This window comes from Pseudoliparis swirei, chromosome 6 (genome assembly GCF_029220125.1).
Source record: "Pseudoliparis swirei isolate HS2019 ecotype Mariana Trench chromosome 6, NWPU_hadal_v1, whole genome shotgun sequence".
Taxonomy (NCBI): Eukaryota; Metazoa; Chordata; class Actinopteri; order Perciformes; family Liparidae; genus Pseudoliparis; species Pseudoliparis swirei.
Window position 1 is genome coordinate 7,205,576 of NC_079393.1, and position 14,994 is coordinate 7,220,569.

The window sequence follows — 14,994 nt, forward strand, 5'->3', positions numbered from 1 at the left end:
CACCGGGGGAGAGTGAGGAGGGGAAATGCAGGTGAGAGCAGATACGCTCTGCGCATCCACGCTCGTGTGTAGTAGAACAAGGGGGGCGACGGACTCTGCTCACGCGCGCATCTCGTAGGCCCACACGTATAGGGGGGGGGGGGTTGTGGTTTGGGGGGGCGTCGAAGCCTCGAAGGCTAAAAGTCGAGCTAATGGATGGACGCGTGGACAAGCGGGAGACCGGGGACGCGGCAGCCTGCGCCGTCGAGAACGAGGCGGAGAGCAAGCAGGCGCGAGGGGAGAAGTCCCGCGCGAGCGGCGCGAGTCTCCTGGACACGTGCCCGGTTTGCCACCTGAACTTTCCCAGCCGAGAGCCCCAACTTCTGCCGTGCCTGCACTCCTTCTGCAAGGCATGTCTGCCTTCGCCCTCGAGGAACTTGGCCATGGCGGAGCCTCCCAACTCCCAGGTGGACAGCGCGACCAAACCACGTGAGTCACTTTGTTTACAAGTCCACGGATCAGTTAAAGGGGGGGGGGGCACTGTGGGCCACATCAGCATCATGGCTGGCCCTCAAAGTGCCTGTTGTAACTGTAATACTGTGTAAACCACTCAAACATAGCGTTAAATAACTTTGCATTTAGTTATTGTTTATTTTAGTGTAGACATATGGTACATTAGAACATTTCTCTAATGTTATAACATAAATGCATTTCGTTTGAAACCTTCAAAATAAAAGCTCAGGTTATTTGTCTTAAATTTCTTTAAGAGAAGGCGATCATATGTCTTTTCAAGCCGTCGGGGGCCACGTAAAATGATGTGGCGGGCTGGATTTGGCCCGCGAATTAAAGGGTCCACCCCTGCATGTTTAATCTCACACACACGGACAGTCACGTGTCAGTGTATTTGATCGACGTGTGTTTGGGTTCCAGTGAATGTGATGCGCTGTCCGGTGTGCAGGCAGGAGTGCATGGAGGTGGACGTGATGGAAAACGTCTTTGTGAAGGACTGCGCGGAGGCTCCCAGCAGCACGGTGGAGAGGACAATCCAGGTATGGGGGCAAGAGAACGACAAAAGCGTCACCGTGTGGGGGCAGCCTTGTGACAACTTTGTATGAACGCTGATCACATGATCACCCCCCCCCCCCCCCATGTGCCCCTCAGGGGGGAATCTAGGCGTGACAACCGCCGCTCCTGGATGTGTCTTTTGTTGACAGGCGACACCTGATCTAATTTGCTTTGAATAAACTCTGCTTGTTTGTCTCGCCTGTCCCTGCAGCTCTGTATGACCTGCGATGATAACATGGAAGCGGCCGGGTTTTGCGTGGACTGCGTGGAGTACCTCTGTTCCACCTGCGTGGAGGCCCACCAGAGGGTCAAATTCACCAAAGACCACGCCATCAGGCACAAGGCGGAAGTCTCGACCGGTATTCTGAACCCCGCGTCCTCGTCTCTTTTTTATTTGTATTTATTTTTGGGTTATTTCATGCGTCTCTTTTATTACCTTTGCATTGAAAATGCGGAAGGTTATGTTTTGATCGCCATTTATTTATTTATATGCGTGTTACTCGCATAACTCAAAAAGTATTTAACCGAATCGCATGAAATTTGGTGGGATGATTGGTTATTATCCGGGGACCATTTGATTAGATTTTGATCGGGTCAAAGGTCAAGGTCAAGAAAAGGTCAACATCTTCTTGTTACCATAGCACGGTACCTTTTTATCCAATTGGCATGCAACTAAATGTTCATAATTCAATGCCCAATCTTGTGATATGCGAAGGTATGCGCTCTACCGAGTGCCCATTCTAGTTTGTATTTATTTTGGTATATACGTTGTGGTGTTTCCATGACTAAGGGAAGATAGCTATTGAGGGATCAGATTGGTCACACTTTGGGTTTAGTGTTATACATAGTCATACATTTATTTCAGGGCAATCACGATTACATGTCTTTTATTTGACCATGACCGAGCATGCAGTGCGTCAAAAATACAACGCCACTTGGTTTTACTGCAATATTTGACATGCTTACACTTTTAACTAAGACAGCTATTGTTTTAAAGAAAGTATTATTAATGGTCCAAATGATAAACGTACATTTATACATCGACTCCTCTCATCTTGCACAGTTTTACTGCCATGTTGTGGTTCTGCGAGCACCTTTCACCTCTTCGCTATAGCAGGATGCAAATTCAACCATTTAGAATTGTAGTTTTTCCAATTCAGAGTTGTAGTTTTTTTTCCTCAAACGTTAGAGCAGAAATAACTGGCCAATTACCCAGAGTGAGGAACCTTCTGTCGTTTTCCCAGAGGCCCCCGGCGCGTCGGCTCAGAGGCCGGTGTTCTGCGACATCCACAAACAGGAGCCGCTGAAGCTGTTCTGCGAGACCTGCGACCTGCTGACCTGCCGGGACTGCCAGCTGGTGAAGCACAAGGACCACAAGTACAAGCTGCGATATTAATTCATAGCATTATGCCGTGTAAATAGGTTCATACACATGTGGATTTGTGTTATTGTGCGCTGCTGCACCCAATGTTTACTTTTCATATCGCATCCGCTGACTCGGCGTTCTCTTTGGAGCAGTTACCAGTTCCTGGAGGATGCTTATAAAAGCCACAAGCAGCACATGGAGAGCATGACCCATCAGCTGCAGGAGAAAAACAAACAGATTGAAGAGGTGTCCAACTCCATAAACAGAGGGTACGTACCACACGTCACAACGCTACATATGTCAAGGGTGCAACGTTTATGCAAAAAGATTCTCAAAGTTTGTTTAATCTTCAACCTGGACTCTGTTTCTGTCACGCCTGACGTCACAGGTAGCGAGTTGCAGGAGCTCATGCGCAGATGAATCGAGAACTCGGTGTAGATTAACACAAAAGACACTTTACTGAGGCCAAAAAGGGTTACAAAGAAAAACCACAAGGTCCAAACGGGGCAGGCAGAGGATCGGCGGTCAGGGCAGGAAGGATCCACGATAGCAACATGCAATACAGGACGATGGGAAAAAGACAACAATCCAGCAACAGACAACGGAAAGAGTGGCACAATATATAGGGGGGGGGGGGGGGAAACCGGTGTACGACATGAGACATTAACGAGACGAGTGGCTGAGGGCAGGTGCAGGGAATGACACAATCAAGGAGACAGGAGAGGCTGAGGACAGGTGAAGTCAATTAACCAATCAAGGAGACTGAGGGCTGTCAATCGATTAAAAAAAATTAACTAATTAATCGCACATTTTGAAATTCATTAATCGCGATTTTGAACTTTGATTTTCGTACTTTGAATTGAGAAACGCCGACAGAGTAGACAGAGGATACACAGAACAGAGCCTTACAGTTTCCCCGTGTTGATGTGTCTTATGTGACTAACGTTTTTCCCCCGATCCAGTCTGTTTGTTATTGCCTCCACGTCCACTCAATACTGGAACAATTTCAGAAGTTGTTGTCCCCATTCGGAAGCTGGACAGAAAGAAAATAAAAAAATATGGTCCGGGTTGAAAAATACCAACGTTACCCTCAAAGCATGCATAATAAGTAAAACGAGAAGGCTCCGAAATGAGTTTTACATTATGTGCTGGTTGATTTTGTACATATCATGTCAAATTCTAATACTTTGAATTCTTTTGTGTGTTTTCAGACTTCTTCAGGTGGATCAGAACCGTACGACGGTCCATAACGAAATAAAGAAATCCATCTGCAGTTTGATTCTCGAGATAAACAAGAAGGGCAAGATGCTGGTGAATCAGCTTGAGGTGCGACAGCGGCTTTTAAATATAATGTTGTACGTCGGTGGCACGCTTAGGCCCCGCCCCTCCCCCAGCGGCGCATACCCCCCTCAAGCTGTAGCTCCTCACTGTGCCGTGTTTTCCAGGCTGTAACAAAGGATCACGAGAGCATCCTGCGAAAACAACAGGAGGACATCGGCTACCTGTCCCGACACCTGAACCACGTCATCAACTTCACCAAATGGGCCACGGCCAGGAACGGAGGCACGGCCCTCTTGTACTGCAAACGCCTGGTGAGGCTCGTTTTCGCCTCGGCTCCGAAAGGCCGTTTCGGAGGCCGGTCTATATTGTGCCGAACATATGCCCCGAAAATTATTACTGACGTCCCTTCTGTTGCAGATTCTGTTTCAGATTGGAAACCTCCTGCGGGCCAAATGCAGTACCTCGTTTATTCCACAGAGCACCGTGCGCTTCCAGAGTCGATCCTCCTATTGGGCCTCCAATGTCGATTTGGGTAAGACATCAACAAACTAGAACGGGCACTCGGTAGAGCGCATACCTTCGCATATCACAAGATTGGGCATTGAATTATGAACATTTTGGCATTAGTTGCATGCCAATTGGATAGAAATTGACCGTGCTATGGTAAAAAGAAGATTTTGACCTTTTTATGACCTTGACCTTTGACCCGATCAATCCCAAAATCTAATCATGGTCCCCGGATAATAACCAATCATCCCACCAAATTTCATGCGAGTCAAGAAGATTGACCTTTTCATGACCTTGACCTTTGACCCGATCAATCCCAAAATCTAATCAAATGGTCCCCGGATAATAACCAATCATCCCACCAAATTTCATGCGATTCGGTTTAATACTTTTTGAGTTATGCGAATAACACGCATACAAATAAATAAATACACGGCGATCAAAACATTACCTTCCGCATTTTCAATGCGAAGGTAACTAGATATTAGATATTCCTTTATTATTAGATATTCCTTTATTAGAGACTAAATGCCTCTGTTATAGAAACTAATCGGGAACCCTGAGATTAATCCAATCTGTTTTTATTTGTCTTTTTTTAAATTTGGCTTTATGTCATACCAACATGTTTCTATAGTTTATTACTGACAATATGTTTTACTGATTTTGTCATGATAATCTGTCTCAAACTCAATGTTTGTAATTGTTATCCTCTAGTCTAGATTGCAGTCGGGTCTTTGTGGTTGAGTACCGCTCACAAACTCTTTTAAAAGCACCACCCACCGGTCGCTGACACATGTGTGTATGTTCTTCTGTTCACCGCCCCACACAGCAGACTTTATCGGTGCCGGAAAACTCGTCGTCTCTTCATTCGAATCACACCACTTACCAGAGATTGTGTGTCCCCTTTTGTCATTTGGATGAAGGATGCCGAATCAGCGCGTAACGATTCCGAGGGTTCGGAGTTTACTGAGATGTGTTTCCCATGAGTCAGCCAGCAGAAAAATACCAGCAAACATTTTGACTGCCAATTCATATTGTTTAAGTCAGATAGAATATACACTTTTATTTATCCCCAAGGGGAAATTAGTTCTCTGCATTTAACCCATCCTTAGTTATTATGAGCAGGGGCTGCGGAAGCGCCTGGGGAAGCACTGGGGTTCAGTGCCTTGCTCACTACTACTTCTTGCAACTAATGGGGAGAGCGGGATGAAACCCACAAACCTGCGGCAGCTTGGCCCTCTTACCCCACTGAGCTAAAGCCGCCCGTAAAGGAGGTTTAATTGAGGATAAATCACTCTATTCTCTGGGTCCAGCCTCTTCATCGTGAGGAATCACTTTCATTCGTTTTACATGAAAGTGGGATTATTAATGAGTTTGGGAATGTCAGAACAAACCATTTGAAATCATCACAATGGGCTCTGACCTTGTGAGGAACATTTCACTGTAACACGAAATCCAAAACACTTCCCACGGATGCAAACAAACCTACTTGACATGTCCCCCCCCCACACACCTTTTAATAGCCCCACAAGTGAAGCAAACTGTCGTCCACATTCCCCGACAAACTCTCTCGTTCCCGCAGCTGTCAGCAGAAGTTGTGTCCGCTTTGTGTATTTTTTAAACCCGACTTGTTCTGCCCATCTCTTCGCGTGTGTTCCCCTCAGGCTCGTTGCTGGTGGAGAGTGTACCGGGCCATCAGCTGGGTGGTTTTCAGGGCATCCCGCACCAGCTCTCCCACCCGGGGCACGGCCCCTCCGGCTCGCCCCACGGCTTCGCGCCCCTGGGAGCGGCGCCCCGTAACACCCTGGCTCAGCTCCAGATGCAGGTGGACAAGCTGAACCCGCAAGCCAACTGGCAGCCCCAGCCGGCTCCGCCGCCCTGGGCGTGGTACCAGAGCGTCCGGCTGCAGCGGACCGTCCCGGGGTCCCTGCAAGGAGGGGGCTCCCCCTCCCAGAGTCTGCTTCCCCAACCCGGGCGCAGGTTCATGGCGGCGCCTCCCCCCAGCCACGTCAGCCCGACTAGCAGCTTACCGAGCGCCGGGTTCCCGCCGCAGGTTTGTGTTTCCCGTTTTGACGGCCGGGCGGCGACAGCGGGGGACGTCGTCCTAAATCGAGCCGACGGGCTTCACATCGCGGGCAATTTAAGCCGTTCCTCGTCGAGACGGATTTTTAATCTCGGACCGGTTTGTGAATCAAAATCGCGAAATGAAAACAAGAGTTAAAATGTGCAGCGGCTGAAACGACGCGAGCGTGACTCAGCAGAATCTCCATTTCCATAAGAACGGGTCGATCGTATCGCCTCATCGAAAGTCGCTTAGTCTCGTCCGCGGGCTGCTTTGGTTCCAGCTCCGAAGGAAAGGCTCCGCCACAGGAAAATACTTAGAGGTTGTGTCATACAGACGTGAACAAGCTGTTATAGATGCATAATGAACAGCTTATCTCCGGAGGAAAGACATATACCAGTGTTTTGCTTTTTTTTATTTTTACTTCTCATCAATACTTATTGACTTAGTTTTAGAAGCAGGTTGCGTTCAGGCTCCAGTAGGTCTTAGGATTGATTCCTGTGTGCTGTTGTTTACCTTTTATACGTCACTATGAATGAATCAGCTTAAAGAGATTAAAGGATAATTGAAAAGTCTATCGTTTTAAGTATACAGTGTGTCGGCTTTTATTTGTGTCGCGCTGCAACTGTGAGTGCACATTATTTTCGAGAGAATTGTCTCCTAGCGTGACGAGGCACGACTTTCATACCGTTGCGAAATTAAAAAGGAAAACCTGGAAGCTTTGCCAAAGCACGACGGCATCGGAGCCAAACTAAATTAGACGCGTGCGTCTAGATTTTCTCTCGAGACGCATTAACGGCACCTGGAAGCTTAAAATCCGAATCGTCGCGGAGTCCCTAAACGTGTGTTTATGGGTTTTGATCTCCCGTGTTTCTTTGTTGCCGCGGGGCGTCGGCCCAAAGACCGGGTAATGAAAGCTCGCCGGTTTTCCGCGCTCCCCTCCATCACCGCATGTTTGCAGACGCCGACGGGAATGCGTGATGATAACGACCGCCGCATCCTTCTTTCCTTTCTTTCTCCGCGTCTCGCAGCCGCCGAGGGGGATGGGCGGCGGCTCCGGCTACCAACCCAAAGCCGCGGACGCGTTTTCCTCCTCGCCTCTGTACACCCACGTGGCGCCGGGCGGCGGCTCGCCTCAATCGCGACAGACGGCGAGTTACTCGTTCGATTTAAACCACGCCGCGTAGTCAACAATGTAGTAAATAATGTGGTCAACAATGTAGTAAACAATGTAGTAACAATGTAGTCAACAATGTAGTAACAATGTAGTAAACAATGTAGTCAACAATGTAGTCAACAATGTAGTCAACAATGTAGTCAACAATGTAGTCAACAATGTAATCAACAATGTAGTCAACAATGTAGTCAACAATGTAGTAACAATGTAGTAACAATGTTGTAAACAATGTTGTCAACAATGTAGTCAACAATGTAGTAACAATGTAGTAAACAATGTAGTAACAATGAAGTAAACATTGTAGTAACAATGTAGTAAACAATGTAGTCAACAATGTATTAACAATGTAGTAAACAATGTAATCAACAATGTAGTAACAATGTAGTAACAATGTTGTAAACAATGTTGTCAACAATGTAGTCAACAATGTAGTAACAATGTAGTAAACAATGTAGTAACAATGTAGTAAACATTCTAGTAACAATGTAGTAAACAATGTAGTCAACAATGTAGTCAACAATGTAATCAACAATGTAGTCAACAATGTAATCAACAATGTAGTCAACAATGTAGTCAACAATGTAGTAAACAATGTAGTAAACATTGTAGTAACAATGTAATAAACAATGTAGTCAACAATGTAATCAACAATGTAGTCAACAATGTAATCAACAATGTAGTCAACAATGTAGTAAACAATGTAGTAACAATGTAGCAAACAATGTAGTAAACAATGTAGTAAACAATGTAGTAACAATGTAGTCAACAATGTAGTAAACGACACGCTGTTTTTAGATCGAGCCGACGTATCTGAGCGGGAGGAATGGAGCCGGCGGGCCGGTGTTTGTGATGAAACCCACCTTCCCCCTCGGCCTGCCGCCTGCTCTGCTGCACAGAAGCGGTACGTCTGAACCGTCCGCGCCCCGCGGCTCTCTCCATCGAGCAAAAACACGATGTTCTTTGTATTTCATCTCAAGTGCAAGGACAGCCGAATTCACTAGAGTACGCCGCCGTGTCCCAGGAGGAGAAGCCGGGGTAGGGAGCCAGCTGCATGCGCCCTAATTCCTTCTGTGCCAGCGGTCCGTCGGGGGAGGTTTCCCGTCCCTCTAATTGGTCGGCGCTCTGCTCCCCAGGACGGTTACCTGGAAACCTCCAGAAACACAGCCGAGCCGCGGGGCGGCGGGCTCGGCTGTCAAGAGAAGACGAAGATCGTCACCGGGGCCCGTCATCGTCATCAAAGATGAGCCCGATGACGACGGAAGCTACGTAAGGAGACAATAGATTATTATTAGTATTATTATACATAGAGTATATTAGATTTGTCTGTTGATGGGTTTATAACTAGACCATCATTAGAAATTGGTTACCATGGCACTGCACTCACGACGCTAATTGATAAGAGTTTAGAGAGATTTTCTAAACCTCAAGAGGTAAACAACTAAAATAAGTAAAAAAGTCAAAGGCATCTTTATTGTCCCTTCTTCCATTTGTGCAAACAAACAGAAAATCGGAAAGTATGTTTCTCTCTTGTCCAACATAAAGTGATTGTAGTCAGTGGCGGTGCGTCCATAGAGGGCGCTAGGGCGCCGCCACTCTTAAAATTTGGAGATGAAAAAAAAGAAGAAAAAAATATAATATATCCTGTCAAAAAACATTATATACCAAATCATTTAAATAGCAAATATACCGTGTTGACGCGCTAACTGTGTGTGGGAGACCGTCAGCCCCTGTCAACAACCACTTAAGTTAAATGTGACATAAATAATATATCGCCACTCATCATCACGGAGAGAAGCCCGCGCCGGCCAAACGTGTGTGCGGCAGCGAGCAAACATTTCACGGTAGTTTCGGCAAGGACGGCTTCTCATTGGCGGATGAAACGTGAATCTTGGGGCGCAAAAATGTGCGCCCTGGCCAATGACATCGTTTCTTATGTCACGTGACTGGACTATTCGGCCAATCAGAGACCGGTATCATTCCCTCAGCCCAGAGAGCTCCACGGAGCTACGGGAGCAGGCTGCTAACGGAGCTGTTAGCTGGAGCTCAGTGAGTAATGCACTGTTTAGTTTCCCCTGTCTGTTGTTCCAAAGTCCTGGGACTGAAACTCTCTGGACTACAACGGGGGGAGGGATCTAAAGAGCTGCAGACAAGTGTAAAGCACAAATCTTGCCGCAGTTATCTAGCTAACAGCATGAAGCTAACTTGCTAACAGCATGAAGCTAGCCCTGTTTGAAGAGCAGAGCAGCAGAAGGAGACCGAACTGACATCGAAAACACAACGAAGAAGTTCTGAAAAACAGACACATTCCCTCAAGAATAATGGAAACAGGCTGGTTACAGACATGATTGACTTTAACCAGAGAGTAAAGTGACCACTTTAAAGAGAGGAGGCTACTTGTCTTTACAGTAGTGGGTCTGCTCTGTCACCCAATGTAACATGTGATCTCTTTCTGACTATTCTGCTCTGAACCTCTTTCATGTGAGGGTGAAACTCTTTTATTTTGCAAACCTCTGAAACCCAACCCAATGTTTCTTAAAGCTGCTCTGAACCTCTAATGCCCAAAGTTACAGTGTGTTGATAGTTGTTATTGGACAGTGTTGAGCACGGTGTGTTCTTGAAATAAAGCTTTGTTTTTTACAATATTCTACTCAAAACCTCTTTTCTTCTCATTGTTGAGTGCTATTTAAACCGCGTCGCCCAACTGCGCCCCCCCCACCCCAAAATTCACCAGCCGCCACTGATTGTAGTAATAACTAGAACGGGCACTCGGTAGAGCGCATACCTTCGCATATCACAAGATTGGGCATTGAATTATGAACATTTTGGCATTAGTTGCATGCCAATTGGATAAAAATTGACCGTGCTATGGTAAAAAAAATGAGTTTGACCTTGACATTTGACCCGATCGATCCCAAAATCTAATCAAATGGTCCCTGGATAATAACCAATCATCCCACAAAATGTCACGCGATTCGGTTTAATACTTTTTGAGTTATGCGAATAACACGCATACATATGAATAAATAAATAAATACACGGCAATCAAAACATTACCTTCCGAATTTTCAATGCGAAGGTAATAATAGTAATAAAGTGCAAAACAGCTAACAACAACAACAAAGAACATTTAGACAATATATCCATTCTAAATTAAGAACTCTAAAAAAACTTGCCATCTGTATTATAGTAAAAGTCAGACATCTAAAAGTCTAAATGTCAGGAACAATCTCTTATTAAAAAAAAAACCCCGCCATATTTGATCAAAGCCGAGTCCATGTGTTGCTGCTTATCGGTCACTCATATTCCAGAGTTGTTTCTCGTCCCCGTCTGCGGCGCTCAGGTTCAAGCCCACCAGAGAGCCAGCCTCCCCGACAGCACGGGCGACCAAGCCGAGGGGAGCAAAGCCCGGACCCCTCTTCAAAGCACACACGCCAAACCCCCACAGCCCCGTCCTCCCGGCAGCCCCCGGGGCCAGAGGGGCGAGACGGACACTCCGGACCCCGGCCGCTCCCTGGGAGGAGACCGGCGCCCCGCGGCGACGGACCACCCCGATGGAGGCGCGTGCGCCACGTGCCGGACCGGGGGGGGGGAGCTGCTGTGCTGCGACAAGTGTCCCGAGGTTTTCCACCCCTCGTGCCACGTTCCGGCTCTCCTCCCATCTCCTCCCAGGCGAGCTCCTGACTCGGCAAATTCATGAATTCATGCTCTCGGATGAGTTTCTTTTTTTATTGTCCATACTTTGTTGTTATTCTGGTCCCCCGCGGAATGAAACCCCTTCTGCTGTTCAGAAACGGGTCAAAGACGAGTCGTTTCTCACATTTCGGTGCGAGCGGCGTGACGCTCTCGCGCCCTCCCGTTCACTGGCGTCGGTTCTGAGGTTCTGTGCTGTTGTCTTTTTGCAGCGGCCAATGGTTTTGCTCGCTCTGCCGCGACCCGCTGGCGCCTGAGATGGAGTACGACTGCGAAACAAAACCTGAAGCCAAAACACTGAAGAAGGAGCCAGAGTGTGAGGGAGGATTTTCCCCTGTGGACAAACGAGTCAGTACTCTTTTTTTTAAATTTTTTTATTCTATTTTTACAAACGGCGATAAGAGTTATTATAATGAGAATATTTTGGCTATCTGCAGCAAACTGTCATATTTCCACAAATATAGCTATATATGGTGTCTCTAGTCTGCACACGTCACAGCGCCCTCCTCCTGTCACTTCATTGACTTTTCAAAAACACTTTATTTACATATTTAAAATTTTTCCAATTTGTTTTCAAAATAAAGCGTTAAAAATCACATATTCTGTTTACAAAAATAAATGACTACAAGACTGTCCATACACCAACTCCTCTTCAGAGACGGAACAAACACAATCGTTAAAACAGCAACGATTCATTCACAAGAGGTTTAAAAAACAGACGAAAATCAAATAAATTAAATACAAAATTAAATAATCTTGTTTACGTGGTATCTGACAGACTTTATAAACAAAGACAGATCGGCGAAGAATTTTTGTTTGTTTTTCGTGACCTTTAAAAAAAAGCTTTGAGTCTTTCAGGCTTGTACAGTTTTTTCTTTAGACCCCGAGTTAAAGTCACAGTATCGTTGCTGCTGTGTGTCCCCCCCCTCGTCACTCCTGTCACTTCATCGGACGGACTCGCTCAGAATCCGAGCTTTCTGATTGGCCGGCATGACGACGCACCTCGCCCACCTTCCTTGTTTGCTGGCGTGCATTTGAACGCAGCGAGACCTCCAGTTCTCCGGACCTGGACGCCGTCGCTAAAGAGAACACAAAGTGTTGCAGGCCACACGTAACTCATGGATAGACGGAGGAGAAGTTATGTCATACGTCGTTATGCAACATTTAGGAAACCCACTGGGAGCCACTGAAATACAGCCGTGGCTTTAATAAATCAACCTCAACAACACGTTGCCATATTTCAACCACATTGAGTCCACTATCGTCCTGTATCTCTATTACGTACTCCTAGAATAACATTTTAAAAATATTATAAAAATTATTATACAAAATATTAAAGTATAAAATATTAATAAATATTTTTATCATTTTTTAAATTATCAATTCAATTATTTTTAAAAGCAATATGTTGCATGAAGCCGTGTTTCGCGGTGATTTAACAAGGCACACCTCCCCGTCGGGTTGAAACGGATGCAATGCACCAGAGATTAGCAGAACGGTATTCGGTTCGTCACATGACATATATTTAAGAAGTCCCTTTGTCTTTTTCTTTTTCTTTCCCCTCCCAGAAGTGTGAGAAGCTGTTGCTGCTCTTGTTTTGCGGCGCCCTGAGTTCCCCCCCCCCGGGGCCCCGGTCCCCCTCGGTGAGTCTGGCAGCTCGGCTGACTGCGGGCGAAAGGTTCACCGGGATTAACGTCACGCGGCGTTACTGTAACTGCTGCTTTAATGGCGCGTAATACGCAGTATTTATCAGTAAATACAGAGACTTTACGCAACTATAATCACAGTGTTGTAGATATACAGTGTTTGTGTTTACACGGGGGGACGGGCACAGACGAACACGAGCTATACACTGAGCATATACACTATTTATGTATATATCTGGATTAAAACACATTAAAACACAGATTTGCACTTCAGTGGCACTTAAATAGCTGTTATTATGGTACTTTTGTAGTTCGACTATGTTGAGGAAATGTTACTTTCTGTATTCTTGTTGTTCTTAGTTTGTACTCTAGGTTGAAATGCACTTATTGTAAGTTGCTTTGGATAAAAACGTCTGCTAAATGACATGTAATGATTTGTTTATGAATACACGTCGAGGGATTAATCACGGATTGACTTCACCTCCGCCCATGGAAAAAAATTAAATAATTTTATGATATAATCTCTCCCTCTTTCTAAACCGTAGGCGTGTGGTAATAACAGGCCGGCCGTGAGGGGACCAGTCGGTGTGTCCGCTGTGAGGAGGCGGCTGGAGGCTCAGCCGAGTCTGAGCTACCGCAGCCCGGCGGAGTTCGTATCGGACGTCAGGCTCCTCTTCGGGAACGCCGACGACGCCCTCCGTGAGGTAGAACCCCCCCCCCCCATAGCATCATGCAGTTTGTGACACTCTGTCGTGAAATACCTTTTTCCTCGTCCTCGCTGTCAGGTCGCCGCGGAGGTCACGGCGGCGGGCCGAGACCTGTTTGAAGAGCGCCTGAGGATCGCGTTCCCCGAACAGAGCTTTCCGGAAATCAAACCGGAGGCGGTACCTCGGGCCCCCCGCTGACTCTCAGCCCTCGTCACTCGACGATACGTCGGCGCGCGTGTTCAGTCTCCCGGAGAGAGGGGGGGGGGGGGGGGGCGTGAAAGCACAAGTCGTCTTCTTCGTCGTCTTGGATAGTCGACACTGCCAGCGCCAGATTACACGTGGTGCGTTACACAAGAGACGATTGATCCACAATCACCAAGAACAATGTGCTGTACGTTTATGCTTTCATTCAATTGCAAGCGAACAAACGGAGAGAAGAAGAAGACGGACGAGTCTGAGCGGCTCGGGTAGAAGCTCCAAGATCAAAGCCGGCGGGAACACAACTTCTTCTTCTTCTTGTTCTTCTTCTTCTCCTTCTCAACCTTCTTCTCCTTCTTGTTCTTCTTCATCTTCTTCTCCTTCTCAACCTCCTCCCCCTCCTTCTTCTTCTCCTCCTTCTCAACCTTCTTCTCCTTCTCAACCTCCTCCCCCTCATTCTCCTTCTCAACCTCCTTCTCCTTCTCCTCCTTCTCCTTCTCAACCTTCTTCTCCTTCTCCTCCTTCTTCTCCTTCTCAACCTCCTCCCCCTCATTCTCCTTCTCAACCTTCTTCTCCTTCTCAACCTTCTTCTCAACCTTCTTCTCCTTCTCAACCTCCTCCCCCTCCTTCTTCTTCTCCTTCTCAACCTCCTCCCCCTTCTTCTTCTTCTCCTCAACCTTCTTCTCCTTCTCAACCTTCTTCTTCTCCTCCCGCTTCTTCTCCTCCTTCTTCTTCTCCTCAACCTCCTTCTCCTTCTCAACCTCCTCATTCTCCTTCTCAACCTTCTCCTCCTTCTTCTCCTTCTCAACCTCCTCCCCCTCATTCTTCTTCTCCTTCTCAACCTCCTCCCCCTCATTCTCCTTCTCAACCTTCTTCTCCTTCTCCTTCTCAACCTCCTCCCCCTTCTTCTTGTTCTTCTTCATCTTCTTCTCCTTCTCAACCTCCTCCCCCTTCTTCTTCTTCTCCTCAACCTTCTTCTCCTTCTCCTCCTTCTTCTTCTCCTCAACCTCCTTCTCCTTCTTCTCCTTCTCAACCTCCTCCCCCTCCTTCTTCTTCTCCTCCTTCTTCTTCTCCTCCTCCTCCTCCTCCTCCTCCATGCATAAATAGAACTGGGATGGGGAAGGATGTGAACCACTAAGCTTTGATGTGGAATAAGAAGCGTTCCCCTGGAGGGCGGCGAAGGGGAAACATCAAAAGGAGTCCCAACCCGTGAACAAAGAAAAGAGAAGAAAAAGAATCCGAGACAGTTTAAGACGTTACATCGTCACACGTCATTAAACGGTACTTCTGCATTGCTCCACTTAACGGTTATTGTC

General features: G+C 46.8%; 1 protein-coding gene across 2 annotated transcripts; it reads left to right on the plus strand.

Moving 5' to 3' along the window:
- The first annotated feature begins 176 nt into the window (after nt 1-176).
- Nucleotides 177-13,679, plus strand: LOC130195584 (E3 ubiquitin-protein ligase TRIM33-like). Of its 2 annotated transcripts, none has more exons than XM_056417196.1 (18): nt 177-468; nt 910-1,028; nt 1,256-1,403; nt 2,289-2,421; nt 2,563-2,679; nt 3,622-3,736; nt 3,856-4,002; nt 4,109-4,223; nt 5,863-6,251; nt 7,292-7,411; nt 8,233-8,338; nt 8,415-8,472; nt 8,571-8,703; nt 10,778-11,106; nt 11,340-11,475; nt 12,696-12,770; nt 13,319-13,477; nt 13,559-13,679. In XM_056417196.1, exons 1-18 carry the CDS (start codon nt 192-194, stop codon nt 13,676-13,678), a joined length of 2,796 nt encoding a protein of 931 aa, XP_056273171.1. In that variant the 5' UTR covers nt 177-191; the 3' UTR covers nt 13,679. The 2 variants fall into 2 exon arrangements, with proteins under 2 accessions (XP_056273171.1, XP_056273172.1); XM_056417197.1 differs by having other exon boundaries at nt 300-468; nt 938-1,028.
- Nucleotides 13,680-14,994: the final 1,315 nt, after the last annotated feature.

Excerpts from the sequence above, each read along its gene's own strand:
- LOC130195584 (XM_056417196.1), top strand. The coding sequence starts at position 192 with ATGGATGGACGCGTGGACAAGCGGGAGACCGGGGACGCGGCAGCCTGC. Across the intron at positions 4,003-4,108 it reads TCTTGTACTGCAAACGCCTG|ATTCTGTTTCAGATTGGAAA; the intron begins GTGAGGCTCGTT and ends CTTCTGTTGCAG. Across the intron at positions 7,412-8,232 it reads CGCCTCAATCGCGACAGACG|ATCGAGCCGACGTATCTGAG; the intron begins GCGAGTTACTCG and ends CGCTGTTTTTAG.